Source organism: Carassius auratus, unplaced genomic scaffold, assembly GCF_003368295.1.
Source record: "Carassius auratus strain Wakin unplaced genomic scaffold, ASM336829v1 scaf_tig00215906, whole genome shotgun sequence".
Taxonomy (NCBI): Eukaryota; Metazoa; Chordata; class Actinopteri; order Cypriniformes; family Cyprinidae; genus Carassius; species Carassius auratus.
The window spans coordinates 456907-483283 of record NW_020528302.1 but is presented as its reverse complement, the minus strand read 5'-3'; the positions used below and the strand labels follow the sequence as shown (position 1 = coordinate 483283).

The 26377-nt window shown below is 38.8% G+C and overlaps 1 protein-coding gene across 1 annotated transcript in view; it reads left to right on the top strand.

The window, feature by feature from the left end:
* LOC113096293 (pentraxin fusion protein-like) overlaps window positions 1-25755 on the top strand; it is a 65730-nt gene extending 39975 nt beyond the window's left edge. Inside the window, exons 5-7 of the mRNA XM_026261656.1 lie at window positions 20571-20850; window positions 20944-21083; window positions 25649-25755. Coding sequence (XP_026117441.1) covers window positions 20571-20850; window positions 20944-21083; window positions 25649-25755 — 527 coding nt within the window. The remainder of the gene's footprint in view (window positions 1-20570; window positions 20851-20943; window positions 21084-25648) is intronic.
* Window positions 25756-26377: the final 622 nt, after the last annotated feature.

The following is a 26377-nucleotide window of genomic DNA, read 5'->3' as shown; positions in this document are numbered from 1 at the left end:
CTGTGCTCACACTAATGAAGATGTCAATCTTGCTGTCAGAGATATATTACATATTTAAAAAATTAGCAAAACAATTCACATTGTAAACAAATGAAAAAAAATAAAATACCCCAAAGTTACAAAAAAATGGTTTGATGAAGACTGCTCAACTATTCGCAATAAAACTGAGAACATTATAAAACCAGAAACACAAATGTCCAAATAATGCAGAGATATGCACCTTATTTACTGTGAAACATTAAAACAATACAAACATCCACTCAGAAGCAGAAAAAGAAAAAACACAATACACCCAAAAAACAACTACCAACAATTGAAAAGTAAGTGAACACAAACCAATTTTTGGAAAATTGGAATAGTCTGAAGAAAAAAAAACTGATCATGAAGAATTGTCAATCCAAAATGGACAAATATGGGAAAATCATTTCCAAACATTGTTTAATAAAGTACAAACAGACACAAACTGTAAACAAAATCAAACAATCAACCAATTGGGAAAACCAGAATTAGAAATCAAAGATAACCAAAACCCATTCGATTTCCCAATAATTGATGAAAAGAAAAACTCAAAGCATCTGGACCTGATGGGATATTAAAAGGAGTTTGTAAGTGTTTTGCCTCGTTTTTTCAGTAGACTACTGCGTGATCATCGTTGCTAGGAAATTTTGGTTTAATTACTGTGTGTCTTACCCTGGAAAATACGTGCTGAAGTGGTGCTTGGTTTTGCGTTTACCTATCGCGGTACTGCCCAGTTTCGGTTTGTTAAATAGTAAGGCCTGGCCAGCTGACTTCAATCACAGGTAATCAGGCAATATAAAAGTGGTGGTTTTCACTGTGGCAGTCCTCGTGTGAAGCCTCTTTGTGCGAAGGGTAAAGACCATTGACTCTACATGCATGGCTACACCGAGCAAGGACACGACAGGGCACTTGAGTATTGCTTGTGTCCCTTTTGTTTACTTTTTGTATAGCTTGTTCTCAAATACTTATTTGGGTCACTTGTAGTCACCATGTGCTTTCAGATCTCTACTAACACTCTGAGAGCACGCAATGTACGTCGAAGGAAGGCCTGTCTGACAAATCTACGGCCGGTCTCTCTGACCTTTACTACTATGCTCTCTATTCCAGTTGGTCTCTGGAACTGCCTTTCTGCTGTTAACAAAGCAGACTTAATTTCTTCTATTGCTATTTATTCCGGTTTCAACCTCATGGCACTGACTGAGACTTGGATCAAACCTGAAGACTCTGCCACCACCGCAGCCCTCTCCACTAATTTCACTTGTTCCCACACTCCTCGTATGACTGGGAGAGGTGGAGGTACTGGTCTCCTTATATGAAAATAATGGAAATTTGATCTTCAACCATCATCTATAGGTAACGGTTCATTTGAATCACATGCAATTACTGTAACCCACCCTGTTAAAATCCACTTTGTGGTCATTTATCGTCCCCCAAGTCAATTGGGAAACTTTTGAGGAGTCTGATGTGCTGCTATCAAGCTTTCCTGAAGATGGTACTCCTCTGGTACTGTTGGGTGACTTCAACATCCACCTAGATAAACCCCAGGTTGACTTCAACACTCTGCTCACCTCATTTGATCTCAAGTGAAAAACTGAATTTTTTTTTCTTGAATCTTTTGAATAAAAAGTTTAAAAGAATAGCATTCATTCAAAATATAAACCTTTTCTAACAATATAAATCTTTGCTATCACAAAAATGTGTGTACTTCGTGTTGTAAATAATCATCAACAACCCTGCTTACACATTAACGTTTATCATGAAATGTGTCAGGTACACTTCCCTTCAGAGTAAGATGAAAGCGGGTGAAACTGACCTGGTGTTGAAGTTTGCCGCTGTAAGAGGACACACAAACACACAGCGGGACGTTAGCACGGAAGAATATATGACATGGAGGTGTTTGATTGTTTGTTTCAGACCTGTGTTGTTCTGATAGACGTCGCCGGCGGAGCAGGACCAGGAAATGATTCTGTGAGAAACCACCACAAACAAATACATTCAGCACCACTTAAGAAAATGAGCAGTTAGTAAATGAAAAGAGGTCAAGTCTAAAGGGGGAATGACTAGAATAAAAATAAATTAAAATTTGAATTAAAAAAATAAATCTACATAGATTTATAGTCAAGACCTTTAAAAACAAGTAACATGTAAATGGAAAATGTTATAAATTCACTAATGAAGTGCTCTGAATCACAGTGTGATGTTCTGGTTCATATAGAGCTGTAGTCAAGTCCAGCTTTGTCAAGTCCAAGTCCAGGACTAGTCGAGACCGAGTCAAGAGTTGCTATTTATGTTCAGGCTACAGAGTGCTTTGGAAATAAGGAGAGCGGCGCGCCTAGCGTTTTCCACACGTTTTCAGTCGCGACATCATGAAAATGTGGTTTTGTTTTGAAGGAGAAATTTTTTATTTAATTTTTTTGCTGGACTCTGTCGAGACCAACTAGAAGACTTGGCGAGTCCAATGGCCAAGTCCGAGACAAGTCCGAGTGCAAATGCAACAAGTCCGAGACGACAGAAAAATGTCTCGAGACCGGACTCGAGTACTACAGCCCTAGGTTCATATACTACAAACATTTCTTTTTTTTTTCTTTTTTTTTGTTAATTGTATAATAAAAAAGAAAACCAACAGATAGAATACAGAAACATCAGAGAAGCTAGTGTTAGTTTGTTTTCTTTGAAAAAAAAAAAAAAAGTTTAAAGTCTAAAACAGCTTTATGACCCGCTCGACATATATAATGTGACACACGTCCAGCATGTTCATTAAATAACAAACCACAGGAGAGCAGGACTGGATTTCTCCATCAGGAATCGACTGTAAAATCAGAGGGGATTGATTCACAGACTGAAGACAGACACGTTTGTTCTTTAGAATAACTGAATCAACTGATGAATCAATAATACACAATAAAACCAGGAGCACTGAAGCAGAAGAACATAAACAGGGTTGATTTAGATTTCATATTGACTTCACATTCAAACCATCATAATAATACCAATCCAGAAATAGATTTCTGTACATTTAACAAGCTTCCTTTATAGAAACAGTCATGATATAATAATTTGTTTTTATTTATTTTTTAAGACTTTTGTTATTCTATATTTATATATAGTTTTGCCTTTAATTTTTGTTGAATTTGCAGTAATTTTATTTATTTATAGTAACATTTTTATTTTATTCATTTGTACCTAGGTCTACTTAGTTTTTTATTAATTTGACTTAATAGTTAAAATTTATTTGGTTTGAGATATTTTAGTTGTTAAAGTTCAAAATAATCAAAATAAGACAAGTCAAAAGCTGCTTTGAAAAATAGCTGAAATAAAATACAATCAGGGTTTTCTTTCTCTTGCAAACTGGCCTTTGGATATATTTAAGTGTTTACGCCATTCACAATCAATTTTAGTTCCATCGTTTGACAAAACTGGTGAATAAAACCATAAAATGAACTGTACCAGCTGCTTCAGGACAGCCACATAATTATTATAATTTTTTTATGAAAGACTGCATTTAAGAGTTAAATGGGTCACCATACTCGGCTGTTCTGTATGTCACATCACTATTATGTGAACTGACTGAAAACTCAATTAATTTGTGTCACAGCATAAAATTTTAAAACCATTTATTTTTTGTTGGTGAAAATATAAATGGCCTATGACTTCTACACAGTAGTGTATATATACATGTATGATATATACATTTGATTAATCCATTTAAAAGATTTTTTTTTCTTCCTTAGGTACAATATCCTTGTAATATCTATGGTGTCTTATGTACCTATGTAAATGTATTTATGTATTAATGTACTATGCAAATTTTTGTACTCAACCTAACTGTGTTTATTAGCCAAAGGAATATAACTATAATTGTTTGATTAATAACAAACAGTATTATCATTATTATAAAAGTATTAATTTATTATTATCAACATAATTCATAATTGATTGATTTTTAATTTATTTAATAAGTCTCTCAGTTCCAGTGTCAGTAGGTGTGTCGGGAGACACTGACCACTGCTGGACACCTGGAGGAGAAGCAGGTGAAAATACAGATGAGACATACACTACTCCTGGAAAACTCTGAACACGAAGTGAATATGAATGCAATTTAAGATCTTTTCAGCCATAAGACCATTAAAATCTTGTCTGTCCTTCTGGGTTCAGATGATCTACTATATAGTGCATGAGTTATATGGACTACTACTATTATTATTTATTATTATGATTCTGTGTTGATCATTGAATAATGTTTCTTTGTTCATGGGATGAGTAAATGCTGACAGGAGTTTCCTTACTGAAATCTTCCCTTGATTTGTTTAATTCTTTCATATCATGTAAACCAGACAGTGACAAATGAGCTCTGGGTTTATGTAATGCTGTTTAGCAGATCAGATGATGTTTTATTAACCAGTGGAGTTTATACTGCAGTCGTAACTATGGCAAACACACACATTTGCATGCTCATGCATTTGTTAGGCTAATGACGCCTGTCAGTACTGAAAAATCAAAGAAAGGAGTTTTTGCATGGAGAGTCATGTTTTCATTGACAGTCATTCAGGATGAAGATTCATTTGAGCTGGGATCTGCAGTGTATTTTCTAACACATATCCACCAAGCTATATTATATTTACATTTTAAATTAACTAGTTTAGTTTCATTTTATTTATATTTTACAATAGTATAGTTTTATCAATACCTTTTATTTGAATTTTGTATATACTAATACAACTGATGTTTTCAGCTTCATCCCATTAAACGTTGATGGATTTCAGATATTTAATAAAGGTACGACACCAAGTTGTTCATGTTTGACATTGTTTTCTTTTGACGTGGGGTGGTTTCCTTATGAGTGCAGTTTTTGCGTGTCTAGAAGATAGTCGTTGAAGGATGTGGCCAGCAAATCTGTGTTTGGTGACAACTTCTTGGAGTAGGCGAGTGTCAGTTCGATGATAAATCTCTCCATTGCTGATATGGTCTCGGTACGACACACCCAGAATTTTTCACTGACATATCTTCTGGAAGACATTAAGTCTTTGGCCAATTCTCGCAGACATCGTTCAAGTTTCTGCTGCATAGATTGGGGATCAACCACAACCTCTTCTCAAAGCTTCTTGTCAACTGCTTCTCTTAGGTGCCGTAGAAGGACGATGCAGAATACCTTTCCAGGAACGAATAGGAGCGTGATCCCTTTCCAGTTGTTGCAATCAGTGAGATTTCCTTTCTTTAGGAGTTTGATGATAACTTCCCTTTGTCAATCTTCTGGGACTTGAGCTGTTGCACAGCATGTATTTAGGAGAGTCGTCAGTTTTTCGATGATGGGGTGGCCACCACGTTTTAGAATTTCAACTGATATTCTGTCTAATCCAGGCAATTTTTATTCTTTAGCAGGCGGATCACTGTTGCCGTCTCTGTTGTTGTGATGGCATCCAGACTCACGGCCAGATCCTTGTCAGGAGCAGGTGGGTTGAAGGTGAAAAGCTTCTGCTGGCATTGGTTGGTTGAGCATGTCCCTCCACATTAAACAAACAAACAAACAGGTCTTTTAAGTTTTCATGCTCAGTATTGATTCATGTTTAAGATTACTTTATAATTGGGGACACTTACACTACAATAAGCTATTTGCGCTACAATCATTATATCTGCATTGTTTGTCTACTTCACTGGTTTACATTTTACATTTACATTTAGCAGACGCTTTTATCCACAGTGACTTACAAATGAGGACAATGCAAGCAATCTAAATCAACTAAAGAGCAATGATATGCAAGTGCTATAACAAGTCTCAGTTAGCTTAATGCAGTACACATGGTGGTTTCTTTTTACTTATATAATAAATAAAATTAAAACTAGTGTGATGACGGGTGCTAGGGTGACCTCATCACTACTGCGATAGCAGGAGCATGTATCTTTACATTTGCTATTTATGTTTGAGTAATTCATGTGACTGTTGTAGTTTATTAGGTTTAAAAAATAAGTGTTTGATCTGGTTCATTATGCTTTAATATTTATTTACAGTTAGATATCATGCGGTTGGTGTTGATTGCAGATAGGTGCACATATCAGTGGTCAACGCATCGTGTTATGTCTGCCATAATTCCCCTTAGATAAGTTTTCCCTATTTAACCACACAGAGACAAGTTGTAGTTACATGTAATTTATTTCAATCTGTATTTATCTGCACATTGCCAACAGCCTCCTTTGACCTAGTGTACTCACCATATCCTGGTCCGGTGACTCCTCAAAGGAGGAGGTGGGACTACAGCTTCCCTTTTTCTTGTGTTGAGTCAAACCATTTCTACTAATACAGAGGGTACTTATCACTTGGTGATGTAAAGATGTCTTATGGTATAGTTTACATTTGGTTTATGTAGAAGAATTGCATTTTATGTTTTATTGTATGTACGTATGTATATTTGACGTTTAAGGGTTTAAACGGTTGAATGATCTTGTGTCTCCTTCAAAAGTTTTGAGCATTGATGTCCCTGCAGGTGGTATGGTCTTCAATGTTATGAGCCGGTCTTAGGCCAGTGACACACTGGCTGCGTGGCGTCTCTGCTGCGTGCCAGAAGCGTGGTGGCTGCTTCGCGTTTTCTGTGTCTTTACACACCAGAAGCGTGCCTGCACACGGCGCTGGCGCGCTTCTGCTGCTGTAGGTGACATAGAGGGAGGCCGCCGATAAACCAGGCTCGTCTTCATGACAACAATATAAACTTTTTTTTTTTACACACCTACTGATAGGACACCGTCAACAGTATTGACGGCAAAATAGAGTATGTTTGACAGGTGCAATATTTGAAAATCTGTAATAATTTATTTTATTTTTTCAATTACATTTATATCTGAATTTATGCCAACCTATAGACTTTGTAATATAAAAAATGTCATGAATTAATATGTAGTTGTGTACAAAATGACATATAAACATATTTTCCTAGTATATTTTGCCTTGAAACGCTTCTGACACGCGTGCGTGTCGCGTGAAAAATAGGCGTCGGTTCTATTTCTAGCATGCACGCGGTTTCCGTGCGTCTCACGCAGGCAGTCTGCATGCTCTAACCTGTTAACATAGGAGCCGAATTCAAAACGGACATGCCACGCAGCTGAGACGCTTGCGCCACACATCCAGTGTGTCGCCGGCCTTAGGCTATATAAGCCGGTCTAAACTGAACCTTGGGGAGAGAGGTTAGGGCATACTGCTTAATGTGTGTATGTAGAGTTTGCTGCATGTAGCAGTTTGTTTTCTTTGGCAGTTTATATACCAAAGTTGGCACTGGTTTAAGTGTCTATTTGTTTTGTAAGTTTTAGGGTTATTTTGTAAATTTGTTTGTATCTTTTTTTTTTACAACTACTGTGAATATGTACACCCCTACTTCTCCACTGGCATTTAACAAAAGTCCTCTTTGGATGACATGTGGGTTCTGAGCCTATCTACCACCCCCTCTTGATCACTCCAGGACATGTTATGACAACTAGATAGAAAAAAGATAGAATAGAAAAAGACTAAAGCAAACTAGAGTTAGAGGCCTTCATTTAGCTTTTGTTAACTGTATAATAAATAACACTTAACTTTTACAGTGTAATATGAGTATCCTGGTATTCCCTACATTATGTCCCCACAAGTATAGTAACAGCAGTAAATATATAAATATTTTTTGGTCCCCATGAGGAAACAAGCCAATCATACAAAACTATATATAAAAAAAAAAAAGTAAATAAACTCTGCAGGACGTATGGATAGGTTGAGGGCAAGGGTATATGGCTGCCCACTGCTCTGGGTGTGTGCTCACAGTGTGTGTGTGTGTGTGTTCACTGCTCTGTGTGTGTGTACATTTCGGATGGGTTAAATGCAGAGCACAAATTCTGAGTATGGGTCACCATACTTGGCTGAATGTCACTTCACTTTCACTTTCACTTTCACTATATTATGTAATCTAGGGCCTGTCCCTCTGACCTCTACTACTACACTCTCTATTCCAGTTGGTCTCTGGAACTGCCAGTCTGCTGTTAACAAAGCAGATTTCATTTATTCTATTACTTCTCTTTCTAGTCTCAACCTAATGGCACTAAATGAGACTTGGATCAAACCTGAAGACACTGCCACCACCGCAGCCCTCTCCACTAATTTCACTTGTGCCCACACCCCTCACATGCAATTACTGTAACCCACCCTGTTAAAATCCATTTTGTGGTCATTTATCGTCCCCCAGGTTTTCCCAACCACTCCGGGTCGTGAAGGAGCTATGCAAGCTCCATACTCGTGTAAGCACAATTCATGTCAGTTATTTCTGTCCCAATGCTCACTGACTTTCACTCTTCAGCCTTCCTGATTCTCCACAGAGCAATCCTGGGTAGCATTTGTCATCACTCTCTTGGTAGGTCACCAAGGTCACGAGCATTGTCGCTACTTTAGCAGGGAGAGCAGTCAGTGATTGGTTACTCCATTGAATTCTGCACGCTCGGCGCGTCCTGCGACAAGAATCAGAAGGCTCTCTGGGATAACTTCCTCCATGGCCTGGCTGAGCATCTGAAGGATGAGATCTATTCTCTGGAGCTGCCGTCTGGCTTGGATGAGTTTATTGACCTCGCCATTCGGGTCAATGACCAGATTGCTCTCCGTTCTTGGCACCGAAGAGAGGGGATTACCCACACAATGTCTCAACGTTGCATCCTCCCGGAGAAGGAGCATATGCAGATTGGGAGAGCACAGCTGACCATAAAAGAGAGACACCGTCGCATGGCTAATCAGCTCTGACTTTACTGCGGTGAGGTGGGGCATGTGGTAGCGGCGTGCCCTGTGGCAGGGCAACGCTTTTCACACAAGGGAGAGCACATTGTGAGTGTCAGGGGCAACCATCTTTACGCAGTTGGACCACCGCAGTGCTTATCACTTGGTTCGGATTAGGGAGGGGAACAAATCGAAGACCACCTTTAACACCAATATGGGGCATTTTGAATATTTAGTTCATTTCTTCAGTGACAGAACTGTTTGTGTCTGTTATGGAATAACTCACGCTAAGAAACTGCGTCTTGGTAGTAAAAAAACAGCATGGTTTTGCAGCATACAGTGTCACAAACAGAATGAGACGATCCACAAAAAAAAAAGTGAATGAAAAATAGGCGAAAGATAGTATATTTGAATTCTGGCGCTCTCTCGTGACGGCTCGTGACGTGCTCTGACTCACCTGTCAGCTGATGGAGGCGGAACTTATAGCGATCATCTTTTTCTTTGTTTTTTGTTTTTTTTTCAACAGTTTTTATATATGTTAGAGTGTGTTTTATGTTGAATGTGAATATATCTGCATGTCTACCATCTGTCTGTGCGCAAATCAGCGCAACTAAGCTCGCTATTACTGTATAATCATGGCTATCAAAGTGAACACATCTATATGAATAGAGAAGTGGATTATTTACTTTATGGCGCATTTTTGTTATTACCATCTGTATAAGTGGCAATCAGCACATCAGCAATTATTTGCATTGTAATTCATTGTAAATGCTGCATTTCTAGCAATCTCAGGTGTAAGGGAAACAGGTAAATTTAGCTCAAAGGGAAACATTTAAGATTTTAAAGGGAATTTGAACAGAATCACTGTTTCACGGCTAATCACTGAGGCACCCTGCGATTAACTGAACGAGCCATTTAACATCAAATCTGCACTGGATATTACTATCCAAACTATAGTGACAACATTATTAATTATCACAGTAACAAGATCGGCAGTTTAAGACATTAACTTGTAAGGACAAAACACAAGATACTTCTCTTTTCAATATGAATAAGGCTTTATTAGAAAAATCATATAAACTAATCTAACACATAAGCACTCACACATTCACACAGGTTGCAGAAAGATAGAAAATTAGGGAAACACGAGTTTAAGAAAATGAAAATGTGGAATCCCAAGTTTACAGCAATACGTGAAATTGCATGGACATGAACAGCCAACAATCACGTAATTAACCCTCAAATTGATTTCCTTCATGAAATTAAAATTATATTACACCAGGACAGATGTGAGACTGGAGGTAAGTTACTTGTCTGTGTAAAGGGGGTTCCCTTTATTCTCTTGGAAAGGGGGTTTCCTGAGGTTGCTGATTGGCTGGAAGTTCAGTAGTCATCAAAGTGACGTCTTGGGAAGCCTGTGGTTGGACGTTGGCTGAAGACGCAGAGCTGTGGGCTGGTTGAGCTTGAACAGGCACTCGAGGTCAGACTCGGAGACACAGCATTGAAAAAACTTAACTCAGAACACGAAACTCTCAACAGAAAAGAAAATAAACTAAAGTAAAAGAACAGAAGTAAAGTTTGATGAGACTAGGTGGTCTTCTCATCGTGGCTAAGTAGTAGCAGGTGTGCAGGCCGAAGCATGCTAGAACCGCACTCAAAGAACACTAACAGTCATGACTAAAAGCAGCAGCTGAAAAGCAAATGCCAAAAGCAGAAAACAAAATTTGATGGTGTCCTGAGTATTTAAACCGGCCTTTTGGCCACACCTCAAATGTTAGATCTTGGCTTTGTTCGGGGTATCATAAATCATATGTTATCTTATCAAGCAGGTGGTCCGAACTTTCCCGCTCTTGCAGAGTATAATTTTGGACATGATTTCTATAACAAGAATATGATACATTTGACAAATAACTGATGGTCAGAAACTTGTGAAGCAAGCAGATTGAAGCACAAACATACTAAACATGAATTTGAATCCTTAAGCTATCCAATAGTTATTAAAAGACATACAAAATAAGTGATGATAAACATGATAGTCAAATGTGTGGGTTACATATAAATGAATATGGAGTTATGGGATGGACTGATATTCATTTATAAGTCCTTTTGAGTTCATTGTCGTCCATCTATATCTATAAAAGACAGTTCCTGTGCCAGTCTCTGACATAAGGATGTTCTGTGGAGACTAGAGGTTAAAAGGTCCCCTTAGGAATTTCAGTCTGGTTCTGCTAGGTGGGGGGAAGTCAATCCAAGGATCTTGTTTATTACTCTCATGGGTTTGCATGTGGTGAGCGGCGTTGTATCTCGATTACTTGCCCCAAGTTTGACAATCTCTTCTCTGAATTGAAATTTTCAATAATTGTTCTAATAGTGTTAATGTTGAAAGCTGTTCTGTGAAAGAGTTGGTTGTTTGGTTATCTTGCTTCTAACTTGTGGCACTAGGAACTGATTTACATAATCCTGTTGCCTTTCAGAGGAATTCGGCTCATGTTTCCACCATGGTCCCGATCGACTCTTTAATTTGTCTCAAATTAATCACTTATATATATATATATATATATAGAGAGAGAGAGAGAGAGAGAGAGAGAGAGACGTGCACAGGAATTTTGAGGGGCAGTTGCTCTGACCTAAAAAAAGGGCACTCAACCCCCCCCCCCCAAAAAAAAAACCTCACAGGCTATATGAAGGACTGAGAATAACAAGGTCTTTATTAATATATATATATACACAAAGTAAAACACTGAAATACAGCACTCAATCACCTTAACTACTACTAATAATAGCATAGAAAAACATGACATGAAAATGAAAATCCCTATAACAAGACATTTCTGTCAGATTGTCAGGGAGCTTAATCTGAGAAAAGAACATGACAAATAACAAATAAAAAGAAAACTTTAAATACAGCATAATTTTTTTAGTGTGTGTGTTTGCCGTGGGTGTGTGCATGAGTGAGTGTGCATGGGTGAGAAAGAGAGAGACGGCTTTCCTTTAGTCAAGCAATAATGTTCTATACAGAATTCACACCCTATACAAATTCCACAGCTGTACAATTTTCACACCCTATACTAAATTTACAATAGCCTACTCATCTCGAATGAAGGAGCAAACATTCAGTGTAAGAGTAAAAAAATGACATAACATTATTTAATATTTATACTACGGGGCCGTTGAATGCTTGAATCTGATTGGCTGACGAACGTTCTGAGGCGTGACATTATTTTCTGGGAAAAGCATGGCGACCGTAGTTCCAGGCAGCTCTCTTGAACGCATTACAGTTCCATATCACTTCGCATAGTAAAACTGTAATAACGGAAATTACAGGACTAACAAAAACAACAACATGACAGACGATTTTCCAAAAGTACACATGACACTAGCGAGGTAATAACAGCGCTGTTTAGAGACGCTGCTGCAGTCTAATTCGGAGCACGCTTACGTCATTATGGTGCGACGGTTTCGGGATAAACAGGAAGAGCGGCGCTCTCTGAACACAATGGAGTGCATCGCTCTGTTTTCTTTGTGGATAATTTTGTGTCGTTTGGTCCACAGCCCTCTCACAGCCTGTTAAACAGATGTGTCGCCTTAGTGGCGCGAACATTTTCAAGTAATCGTGCTGCTCCTATGAGGATGTTTGCAAGATACCAGCTGAAGTGCAGCAAAGACTTTGCAGTTTTTAGTTTTTTTATCGTTTTGCACCTCTGCCGTAGACCAAAGCGACCCTTTCCCTGCCATGTTGGTTTTGGAGCGTCGCAAAACCGTGATGCAAAGCGTCCTTTTCCGTGCCCCGGCACGGTTAGCGCTCACACTGCATGCGAACCGCGCCCGAGTCCAACTGAACCGTGCCCTGGCCCACCTCTTCCAAGCGGGCCAGGGCCGGCCAATCGAGCCGCGCCCGGGCACGATTCGGAGCACTCACACTAGTCAAACGAACCACGGTTTGGTGGTCAAACGCACTCAGGCACGGTTCAAACTGACAGTGTGAGTACACCCTCTCTCTCTCTGTGTGTGTGTGTGGGTCTCTGTCTCTCTCGCTCTCTTTCTAATAACTTCATTAACAACTGCATTATAATACTATCAACGGCTCAAGCCTCCATTACCAGCTTTAAAATGACATTGTGAAACCAGCAAAAGAAGCGTTGGATGAGATGCGGAAGAAATAGTCCTACCCACAATAGCGATTAAGTACAAAAACCGAACGAATCCCTTTAAATATATCATCTGATCGATGTCTTGAGGTGTGGGAACCGTGGTATAAGCGGAATAATTGACTCCGCTTCGAGTCGTGACCGAATCACCACGTCAGGTGTGCATTATTATCAACGGCCCGTCGTCAATTATTCCTTACTTGAATCACAGCTTAAATAGTGTTTTGACATGGACAACCCAAGTGCATTTTATCTCAAGCTTGCGTCTAGTTAACTTTCTAAAGTAGCAATCGCTCCTTGGGTCGACATTTAACACACTGACCAAATTATATTCAGAATTAAAAATATTTTTATACCACTTTTTAATTTGTGTTTGTGTAATGGTTTTCACGAGATACCAACCTTTCGCGAACTTCTTCCAACACTCGTTCTCATGGAGATGCGGTGTGCACGGAGGGGAGGTCTGTGCGCGCGAGTAACGTTATGTGAGAGAGACGCGTGAGAGACGCAGGGATATGAAATGCAGTTGAACAATTGCTCTATGAAAGACATTGACAAAGACGAAAACTATGCACATTTAATCTATAATTTTATTTTATTTTAGTTAGTTTTGCCAAACACGCATTACAGTTTTGGTTAGTTATCGTTTTTTGTAAGACTCGTTTTTATTTTTATTTCAGTTAACACAATTTTTTTTTCCAACTAGTTTTTGTTTTTTCGTTCGTTTTCGTTTACAATTATAACCATTCTATTACTTTTCCGACAACGTTGAGTCGTCTCACCCGACAACCGCGACAATCTCCTTCTAGGGCCACTCATGCAGGCTCAGATCAGGTGCCGGTCGCGTGCAGCGCTGCAGCCACGTAAAGAGAGTTTGCCCTTCCCCTACCGACTTTCACTTTCGGAAGGGTGCCCGAATATGGAAGTGAATGAGGCTTTGTGATTTTTTTTTTTTTATTATTATTTTTTTATCTAGGCCTACATGAAATTCTGCATCCATTGTACGATTTTTTTTATTTATTTTTTCCACCTCGGAAGGGCAACATGAGTCGAGAAGGGCATATGGGCAGCTGCCAGGGCAACCTGAGCAAACCCCCTGTGCACGTCCCTGGATGTAAGTTTCTGTCTAGTATGTTATAATTGACAAAAAAACTATGCAGTGGTATGTTTAATGACTAAATAGTTTGTAGAAACCTTCAATACAGTTGGTAAATATTTTTTTATATTTGGGGGGGGGGGTCTAGACATAGTCTCATAAAAATATTTGCAGGAGCCTAATTTTTAATGATATCTTCTTCAGATTTGAAATATAAACTCATGAGACATGTTATTTTCAACCCATTAATTTTCTAGATTGCTCCAGGACTGATTTCCTGTATTTTTATATCAAATAAAAAAAATATTTAAGTGCGGTTAAAAAAAAGTTCAAGGCACTTCAGTGTACATAACTTTTAATATTTTTGAGCTTTATCAAATCTGGTTCATAAAATGTTAAGCCCAAAGGGTCTTCTTGAATTACGAAACTGTTAAAATTTTAAATTAGGTAGAGCACTTTCAGCTGTGAGTCCCATAAGGAGGGGGTCAGGTTAATAGGTTAAGAGTTTATTTATTTCAGCCCCTATGTTAACGGCCCCTGACCAGTCTTGTCAGTTTATTGTGGAGGTGGATGCATCTGAGGTGGCGGTTGGGGCAGTTTTGTCTCAAAGATCATCTTCAAATGAGAGAATACATCCCTGCGCCTTCTTTTCTCATCGTTTAACCCCAGTGGAACAGAACTACGACATCGGGAATAGGGACTTACTAGCTGTCAAGTTGGAGCTGGAGGAGTGGCATCACTGATTGGAGGGAGCAGGGTTTCCGTTTATTGTTTGACGTGATCATAAGAATCTTGAGTACATTCGCACAACCAAGAGAACAAATTCTAGAAAGGCTCGCTGGGCATTATATTTTGGAAGTTTCTGGTTTACCATTTCTTATCACCCTGGCTATAAGAATGGTAAACCTGACGCGTTGTTGCAGGTTTTTGAGGCTGAGACTATTCCCACCAGGATTTGGAGAGTGTTCTGCACTGTGTTGCACCTGCTGAACCGTCATCTTGGAGTTCCAGGTTGACAATGGTAGAGTATGCGTACAACTCCCTCCCGGTCTCGTCTACGGGTTTGTCACCTTTCCAGTGTTGTTTAGGCTACCAGCCACATTTTTTCCCCTCTCAAGAATCTGATGTCGTTGCTCCTTCCGCATGGGTAGATGTCACCAATATCTGGTAGACTGGGAGCGTTATGGTCCGGAGGAGAGATCCTGGATTCTGGCTTGCGATATCCTGGATCGCTCTCTTATCGATCAGTTTAATCAGCATCATGGTGAGCCCTCCGGAGACACCAGGAGACATTCATGAGGTGGGGGGTACTGTCACGTTTTGTGTTGAAAATAAAGGATTCTCATTTCACTACTCTGCATCTGAGTCCTCTGTCTATCCCACACACTGACACTGGCTACCTATTAAGTACTATGAGTATACATACCTAATTCTGTCATCGGCTAATTTTTATTTGCAATTTGATGCACAAATACAGTGCAATTATACTAGAAAATATTTGAAAATGAAACCATTTAAATGCATAAAATAAACTATTTTTATATTCTGACACTTATGTCTACTGTTGACTTCCGGCCTTTTTCACATTTTTATCACCATCTGTATGCTCAGTTCATGAGTATGCAATGTTGGAGAACAAGCATTTGGGAGTTTTGAAAAGGAAGAAATAATACAAAAATGTTCATATTCACTCAGTATTACTTGATCTATTTCACAAAATTTAGTAGAAATTAATTGTACTTAGTTGTGTACAGTCCAGTACATTATAATCAAACACATTTTTTATTGAAATAATGAAGATTTATTTGCCTGTGGAAGTGCCACCTCAGGCTGGTTGCTGGCCCCTCTTGGTTGCAGGCCACGGAGGCATAGGCTGCGATCAGCTGATGTGGTCAGCCGTCAAATAGCTTCAATCACTACCATTCTCCAATTAGACATGGGACATATATACGTGGCACTACTGCTTGGTAATTATGCTCAAATGGCTCGGAACAGCTATCGCTCACACAGGAACCATTCAGACGGTGAATCCATCTCTATAGGAAGCGTTTACTTAACCAAATTCACAGCGTTGTTTGTCGACCGATGGACTGGATGTGATCTGAGCGAGCACGGCTCCTATCAATTGATTTAGACACTTTGACCCGCGATTCATCACCAAAGTTGTACTAATACGGCTGACCCAACAACTTTACACGAGATCTGCTTCGCCACATCCACGAACAACTGCCCATTTCATATTTGACTCATCCCCAGACGTCTTCACGAAGCTAAGCAAAGTTTCTTTCATTTTATTGTCTAGTGCTATTTGGCGAACATGGTTCAGACATTGCTCATTGTCATTACCACACCTGTAACACTACCAGTTAAATTACCAACGAGCCTTGTTTATCTGTTGTCAAGGCTGTCGATATGAACGGACTGCTGCTTCAGGCTCATCTATTGGGGATGCTTTCATTAAACTTATCCGACTATTGCACTGTGTTTAAATCAGTGATATGCTGTTGCTCAAGCTAACTGGTGTATCGATAAACTGCTTGATTCTTAAATCTACAGATCATAAATTTTGCTCATATCTGCGCTAAACTTTGGCTGCATCCGAAAACTGAAAAATGCTGCCTTCGGAGGACACATTTGAAGGTAGGAAGGTTTTACTTCCTATCTCCTGAGATGTCTTCATCTGGCCATTTCTGAAGGCAGCATAGATGTATCCTTCACTACTTTTGATATCCCACAATCCTGTGCATTCTATTCTGTGACAGTTAAACCATAAAATAAAGATGGCGTCTGAAATTTGCGGTGGGTGTTCATTTTGTGTGTAAATGTATGTTTTTGATCAATGTTTTCCACTTTTTATGTAATTTCTAGCGAGAAATTAATATTGCAGTAAGGAAATTTCCCATTAGTTATCATCAAAAGCTCTCTATATTTTTCTGTAGATCATTAAATCATTGCTCTGCCTCAGAAGGCTGTCCGAAATCAGTTTCATGAGGTGCCTTCCTGTAAAAACGCTGCTTGCAAAGTCATTGCCTGATACGACAGTGGACAGCAAGTAACTTTCCTAAGTTTTTGGATGCAGCCGTTATCTGGACAAGGGCTAATGCTCTTGCCTAAATTTGAGTATTGACCATATGTCGTACTGCTTTAAAGGGGCATGCTGATCTTTTTAGCTGTTATAAGAGAGCACCATTCACTACTTCTATTCTTCTGTAAGGGGTTTCTTTCCCACTAAATGCCTTTCTGAAGGTCTTTACTTAAAGCTATCAGGGTACTGGAACCACTTGCTTGTTGAGGCTTATCTAGTGTCCAGTATTATATCGTGCTAGACCTGTCGTTGCATAAGTGAGATTTATGCTCTCGCTGGCTCCACTGCCAGCCTCCGATGACTGGTGAAGGCTTTATAGTTGTCATGTTTGCCGTCGTACAGGGTCACACGGGTGCTTGAAATCCTTTGCTTGAAATTTAGATGCTTGAAACAAGACTGCAAAAAATGCTTGGATTTAGATAAAGTGCTTGAAAATGCAGTGCACTGGTTCATTATAATTAGCTTGTTTTCTGGTTAATCATTGTTTTTCATAAAATAATCAGCATCGCTCGAGTCTGTCTTGTGCGCGTGTGGCTTGAGTGTGCTCTTTGTTAACACGTGCCCTTTCCTGAAGCAAGATGGCGCCACCGAGTCCGGTCGCCATCCAGGTCGCTCCGCTTAGATTATGTTTTTATTTACATTTTTACCTACTTTTGCTTTCTCTTTTTACACACATTGCCTCTGCACTGATCATATACGAAAAGGAAACACTTTTGGACATTTGACACCGCTTCACTGACCTGTTTCAGGACACTTTATCCTCCAACCCATCGTGGCCATCTGAGATTCTCCGGAACACCGAGATGAACAATGGCCACCTGAATAACCATCCGAGGTGACGGATCAAGAAACACCACGGGAAACATGCTGGGATTCGCAACAGACTAAGGAAAAGAGCACACAGATCTCCTTTACCGAGCAATCTGCTCGCCAATGTCCAGTCTCTGGAGAATAAGATGACGATCTCAAGTGTTGAAACTAGGCCAGTACACCTCCAGCTCCATCACCCTGAACGTAGGAGCCCCACAGGGCTGTGTCCTGAGTCCTCTGCTCTACTCTCTCTACACACATGACTGCGTGTCTTCGCACAGCTCCACATCTATTATCAAATTTGCTGATGATACTGTGGTTCTGGGCCTCATTCACAACAATAATGAGACCGCTTACTTGGATGAGGTAGAGAAATTAACATCATGGTGCCAGGAAAACTGTCTCTCTCAGAATGTGAGCAAAACTAAAGAGCTGATTGTGTACTTCATGAAGAGACAGCAGCATCCCTGTACTCCTCTTATGATCAGTGGGACACCTGTTGAGAGGGTGAGCAGCTTCAAGTACCTTGGTGTAAACATCTCAGAGGACCTGACTTGGACTACTCACATTCAAACACAGGTTAATAAAGCCATGCAAAGGCTGTACCATCTGCACAAGCTGAGGAAATACAGGGTCTCACCAGCAATCCTGAAAACTTTCTATTCAGGGGCTATAGAAAGTGTATTGACTCAGTGCATCTCAGTGTGGTATGGGAACAGCTCCAGTCAAGACTGCAAAGCCCTGCAGAGAGTTGTGCGCTTAGCTGAGCGCATTTCAGGGTCTGCTCTCCCCTCTCTGCAGGACATTTACTTCTGCAGCGTTTGAGGTAGAGCTGCTAAAATCATCAAAGACTCCACCCACCCCAGTAACCATATTTTCACTTTGCTGCCATCTGGTAAGCGCTACCGTAGCCTGATGGCAAAAACCGAGAGACTCACGAGGAGTTTCTTCCCCCAGGCCATCAGGCTCCTAAACTCTAAACCAGCCTCTTAACATCCTCATGCCTCCACTTAATGTTCACTCTATCATTTTCACTTTATTCACTACCTCACATAGACACACTGACAGTGTCACCCAGTTTGCACATTTGCTTCTTGTACATTTCTGTGTATCTTAATATTTAAGACTACAGTAAAATGCATATATACACACTGTACATCCCTGTGCATCTTAATATTTAAGACTACAGTTTACTTTCATTCACATTATTTTGCGTTCTATATTTTATTCTACAATATACATCTTTTTTTATATCTTATTCTTATATTTTGATTGTTTACTTTTATTTCATTCTTACATAGCTATATTTATGTATATTTTCATCTGTGTTGTTTTCTTTAATATTTGCACTGTCCATGGAGCGTAACTGACTCACATTTCACTGCTGGTTATATATGCTATATATAATTTTGTATGTGACTAATAAAAATCTTGAATCTTGAAATCTTCCCTGTCCTCCGATAGAGGACAGAAAAAAAAGAAAAAAAAAAACTTACTTCAGTCAGTGATGGCTCAAAATGACAAATAATGGTGAACCAAGAACTAAATATTTGAGTAGCGCCCTGTTAAGTCTGCTTGGTTTTGTTTTCCATGGGATAGTGTGCGCTTTGAGCATATAAAGGTAAACAAAATTTCCCCTGCTCTGTTAAACTAAATCTTAAGACTGTCGCGATTAAAGAGAAAAGTGAAAATGAATGAAAGTGTTTTTGTGGTATACATTTAAGAACAGCTTTCAATACTGATTTTTGTTTAGAATAATGTAAATTGCTAATGTGCCTTTAAAAATCCAAACGATTTACAAGTAAGGTGTGTCTGTGTTGTATCTGTGCATGTGCTTTAACTGAGGTAAGAGTATGTATGTAAAAGGAAATTTACCACAGTTGTAAAGTGCTGGAAAATGTAAATGTCCTTAGAAGTAGTTGAATTTTACTTGGAAAGTGTAAGAACCCTGGTGTACTATTCTGTGAAATCCTTTAGGTCCTCATCTTCATTTGCATTTTGCCAGATTTGTTTAGTAAATCAGACTTGACAAGAGAGGTGTTCTGAGAAAACCAATTCTGGAGGTCCTGTGATGTGTGAAATATATTCAGTAAGAATGGAGACTTGAGCTGCTAAGAGAAACACAGATAAAAGGAGGGATGCATGCTCTTGTCATATCTGACTATCACAGGTATCTGGTTAAAGGTCTTTAACAAACACGATGGAGAAACTCCCTTATCTGTTCTTACTTTTGGGTGAGTATAAATGACACACATCAGTCTAATGATGTACAATTATAGATGCTGATTAGCTATTCTTTATGAAAATTTTTTAAAGAATCAAATGCAACATAAACTTGATGGACATCCCAAAAAGCAATGGAAATATTTTGTTTTTGTAACAGGTGTCTTTTCCATTCAGGGGAGTTCAGAAAACTTGGAAGGTAATATCCCATTAGTTAACATGCATTAACTAACATTAACCAATACACAACTTATAGTATTTATTAATATTTGATAATGTTGGTAATAAAATACAACTGCTTGTGGTTAGGTCATGTTAGTGTAGATCCATTAAAAATATTAACTTCAGATTTTAATGTAGTAGTAAATGGAAAAAAAGTGTTTTGGACTGGAATTTAATATTTTGACCCAAATTGAATGTATTGAAACTTCTCACGTTTGAGTCTTAACCCTCTGTCTCTTAAAATGTTTCTAGAGAATCTGGCATTAAAAGGAACGGCTGTACAGTCATCCACACATTCCATCTATGGAGCTTCAAACGCCATCGACGGCATCAGATACGCTCCAGGTAAAGCCTCAAGCTGCTCCCACACATTAAACGATCTCAGCCCGTGGTGGAGGCTGGACCTGCTGGATATTTACTACGTTTACAACGTGACCGTCACCAACAGAGCCGACTGCTGTCTGGAGCAAACGACTGGAGTAGAAATCCGCATCGGAAACTCTCTGGAAAACAACGGCAACAACAATCCCAGGTGAAGTTATGAAAATAGTTATGAACGTGTCAGGAGAACTGGATTTGATCAGGTCAGCTGATTGTGTTGTGGTTTCTCTCTTTCTCTCTGTAGATGTGCTGTCACTTCACTTGCCCCAGCAGGCAGTTCTGTCAGTTTCTCTTGCGGGGAAATGAATGGTCGTTATGTGAACATGTACATTCCTAACATCGAGGCTTTTCTCACGCTGTGTGAGGTGGAGGTTTATGGAACAGGTAATTTGTGAAATTTCACATGAAAAAAAAGGTCCATCCATTGTTAATAGTGTAGAGGTGTATGAAGCACAGCTCACAAAGATTTCACTTTCAAGCCCAGTAACTTTCTGTTGGTCGAATTTGCATGATCAACTTGAACATGCAGTGAAATCTGTGTGGGGAATTTTTTAGCCCTCATGGGAAACTCTGGATCACACAGATTCTTATTGGAAGTACAGTTTTTTTTTCGCGAGCAGCAGTGTTGCCAACTAATTTTCTGGGAAAGTTGCTTAAGGCAGGTTGATTTGTTGCTAAAAGTTGCTAAATGGCGTTATGATATCATTGGGTGATGATGTCATTACATGATGCAAAATTGCGTCACCGCGTAGAATACACAATGAGATTATTCAAATTTTAACAAAAAATTGGATTTGAAATATGTTCATTTTAAACAAATAATATAAAGTTGTTAAATATATTTGTAAATGTAATATATATATATATATATAACTAGATATTTTTATATTTAAATTCAACATTGAATTATTAAACAGTGACACATTTTTGAACAATTACATTTTATGTAGTAAAACTACACATTCTGAACAGTTAGATCAAAATATAAAATGTAGATACAACTTTATAAGGGAATGTTAAAAAAGACATATAATAAAATTAAAAATAGTTAAATAAAGCAGCGCAAGGCAAAAGGCAGATAGAGTGCAAATCAATGAAGTGAACAACAGTGCAGATAAAAGATTATTTAGAAAAAAAAGATTGTAGATTATAGATAAAATATTATTTATGGGTACAAGCTAATAACAAGGCATTTCATAAACGAACAGTTACTATTTAACTATTGCAGCTACAACTACTGATTCACATTCAAAAGTTGTCAAATACATTTTTAAAATAGCTGAATTTGTTGCTAGGTGCCTCAGTGAGGGAACAGAAGGAGAAGATGGGAGTTTTAGCTGTGTGTGTGGAGCTGAGAAATGACTACTTATCATTCTGGTTTTGTCAGTGGTGATATCATCAGCTGTTGTAGAAGTGGTGGGAGGTGGTGGAGGAGGCAGAGGAGAGAACTTAATGTTTTGAAGAGATTACGTGTGTCTGGAGGACTCTTGATCTTGTTGTGGAAATATAAAAATTTGGCAGTATGGACTTCAGCAGAGAAAAAAATAAAGCAAAGACTGATACATACTCAGGTCTGACGGATCTTTTGATTTGTGCCATTTTCTCTCTGCTGCCCTGAGTTTGTCTCAGTGCTCATGAAGAACATCAGATAACCAGGGGTTAGAAGGAGCAGCCCGTGCTGGTCTGGAGGAGAGAGGACAAATATCATCTAGACAACAGTTTAAAGTAGAGCATAACGTGTCAGTTGCTGCATACATGTCTTTTAGGGGTAGGTGGCATACAGGTAGCAAAATGTAGTTTAAATGTAATGAAGAAATGGTCAGAGACATGTAAGGGTTCTACTAAAATGTTGTCTGGAATACAATTGCGTGTGTAAATTAATTCAAGTTGGTTGCCTGATTTGTGGATATAATTTGGGGAAGAGGGCGGTAAATTACCACAACCTGGAGTTTTATAGAAGCTATTACATTAATGGCATGAGATTCAAATGAGTTATAAATGCATAGGGGAGAGTGGGTTGAGTATTTCCACTTGTTATAAATGAACAGACCAGTGCCCCCACCCTGGCCAACCTGACGGGGGTTTGAGAGAAAGAGACGCAGTTTGCTAGAGCAGATGGGGTTGCTGAGTCTTCTGGACAAATCCAGATCTCAGTCAAGCCCAAGATGCTGAGTGTGGATTGTAAAGAAAAAGCAGAAATGAAGTCTGCTTTGTTTACAGCTGACTGACAATTCCAGAGACCCACAGAGAAAGAAAGATGTGCAGTAGAGGATGTAGAGATAGGATGCAGGTTAGCAAGATTGTGTTGTGTCTGTGTGTGACATTAGAGAGTTGTCGAGAGACAACCGGAATGTTATGGAGACACATCACAGAGAAAAAGAAGACAGGAAAGCAGAGTGTGTAAACGAAAGATAAAAATAATACTTGGTGTGTTGTCGGTTTCGTTGCTCTGTGAAGTCACCCAGGTAAAGTTGCAGGTCCTTACACTGCTCGGTCTTCATGAGGAGGCTGAACACGAGGCCTGAACGCTTCCACCGATGCTTCAGCATCAGCACACAGACATCACATAATATCCACACTCTATGAAACTAAAGTCAAAAAAGCTGTGGCCGCCTCTAATTAGCACAGCCAATAGTCTACAGCAGGGCAATTCCTCAAATCGAAACTACAGTTCACACTTTAGTGCAGGAAGGCAGCAATGCAAATAGCACTTCTTCTTAGCCAATAGCAATTAGTATAATTACCAGTAAGTGCAATCAAAAATACAAACTACAGTGAAAATAAAAAGTAGAAATGGGTAGATAACTAAATATTCCTTCCTAGCAGCAAAGTATAAGCATAAGACAAGCGGATCCAATGCCCTGCCTTTTGAAACGCATTGATTTTTACAAAACTCATCGGTCTGAAAATTGGGGTGTACACTGATTGGCCAGCTATCCAGTGCGTTGTGATTGGCTGAATACCTCATGCGTTTAACAGAAAACCACTAAAACCCATTACAAACAAGGCATTTGTTGCATCCAGTGGGGAGATAATTACTGATTTTAATGAGTTATGTATTCTTTACGGATTGTGTTGCATATTGCGCTGCATAAACATAAAACTCATGTCTGCATTTGCAATCGGACAAATGACAAAAGACAAGCATTACTCTACACTGCTCAAAACTCGCGTTTAAAATATCAGTGGCAAATTATTTAAATATGTAAACATTCTTACAGACTGTGAGTAAGAAGCACCAGACTGTCCTTGAAAAGTTGGAATTGGCTCATTTTATAGAAACAGACACTGGCATTGTAGGCTACTCTCACAGGAAACAATCATCCGTAAAATGTGCTGCACACATCTGAATATTTGGGTTGAACTGTTCTGTTGTAAATACAACTTAAACACTGATTTCTATTTGTGTCCTCTTTTGGAAGACCAAACAAAGTACTTTCACTTTCCCAACGAACAAACAGCATCTCCACAACATGGCAGCGACAGCAGCAACGGAGAGAATGTTACACCTTCTCTTTTTTGTGTGAACATTTGGGTTGTGTTATGCAAATTTTCCGACACCGTGAAGTAGACATGTGGCGGCGTGTTTAATCAAGACAATTTAGGAGGTGGTGGTTGACTTTTATAAAGAATATCTCTTTGTATTTGAGACTGCAGTATTTGCAACTACAGATCTTCTTTATGCACCAAGAGCTTGTCAAACTCCAAAGAGAAAGAAAATTTGAAATTTCATCATATGACCCCTTTAAGCAAGACACTCATGCGCTGCCGTCCATCTCTTCTGTTGACTAATCGCTTCTCATCCTAAATTTTACAGACTTCATCCTAAATTAAAAAAGCTTCATCTTTCTCTTTATTTAATCCTTCCCTTTCTAGCTTGTACTTATTTGAACAATGCATGAAACTTGATATTATGAACACTTCCTGGTTCTGTTTGCCTCTTTAAGAATCACTTTATGTATTCCCCAATTGTAAGTTGCTTTGGATAAAAACGTCTGGAAAATGACTAAATGTAAATGTAACTTGCTACTCACACATTAACTAAGTAGAACGAAAATTGTGCTGGTCCAAATAATTATTATCATACACTGGTGATAAATTATGCACTACGACTCAGTACTTCTACTGTAAGACTGGTAGCTCATCCATACATACATCCAATTCATACATACATCCAATCCTATCAATTTCAACATTTTGTTATGTATTTAGAAATTCAACACACTAGACAAAATAATTTTAAACGTCAACAAGCAACTCACATATCACACAACAGACACACAGCATTCAGTTCAAGGAGACAGCAGTCCAGAACATTTAATCTAATCACCAAAAAGCCAGAAGTTCACTTCAAAAATTTATGAAATTGTGTTGCTGAGTTTGAAAAACAGAGCAAACGTGAAGAGAAAGTGTGATTTGTATTATTATAGCTCTCTCTATAAAGCATACAGACTGTATTAGACCTACAGAAAGATGATCGCTGTGCCGAAGTATTCAAAATACACAATCTTCCAGCCTAGGATAAAGTAACTATGTACATTAAAAACAATTTGGGAGAAATATAATGTGATTTTATGGAAAACTATAAAATCGCGGCAGGATTTTTAACAGCGTCGGCACAGACAGTCATCGAGTTGTGCCACCGGTGTGCATACACTCAACACAAAGATGTGGAACAGCACTGCGCTTCTCATCCGGTCTCTGACCCCCTTTACTCTCACACTCAGATGTGTTCTCGGGCACTGACATTTGGCACCGATTTCTAACCACTAGGCCATAACTTCCCCATCACAAACCTCAAACTAAAATTGCAGGGGCAGATGTAAGTACATGTTTAAGATTTGTGGTCAAAGGGGTTTTGCTGACAAAAAGTTTATGAATTCCTTATTTATATGTTCAATTAGTAAGATTAGTAAAACTAAGTAACATATATGATGTTTCTCTGACAGTCAAGAAGCAGGTGGTCCGAGTGCAGGTGAAAGCTGCTGAGAATGTGGATGAAGCTGAACTGAAGGAGCTTGTCTTAAAAAAGGTGGATTTTATATTACTCATCTGACTAAAATTGATTGCTGAACATAGAGCAAACACAAAACATCAGGTCACTTTAGACATCAGTCTAAAAATAAGATTTAATAAAATCAGATCAGATTTCCCCACCAGTGTGAACAAAAACCCACCTCAGTCAGTCTTTATATAAAGACAAAACACAGTGTTTTGACCAATTCTGATCTTTCTGTAATATTTGTAAAGTAAGAGATGTTAATTTTGAGTTGGGATCCATCCACTGAGTAACTGAAGACTGTTTCTGTGTTTAGTTAGATCAGACGCTCAGCGATCAGAACGTACTGACATGGAGGACACAACCCAACGGGAAAGTCTTCCAGAAGAACAGGACTGTACTGAAACAATCTCCTGTTTGTTCTTCTTTGAAGTGAAATGTTATTTAATGCAATTCATTCTTAGTTAAAGATATCTGAATTATAACATTAGATTATTGCATTAGACTAACAATTTATAGCAATTTCTCAAATTTCTCATTGATTCATTTAGATGAAAGGTATCTACACCTAAATATGAGCGAGAAAATGGTAGGATTTTTTTAGCATTGTAGTTAAACTGCTACATTTGCCTTCTTTAAGAATAGATAAATGCCTTTGGGAGGATTAAAAAATAAATAA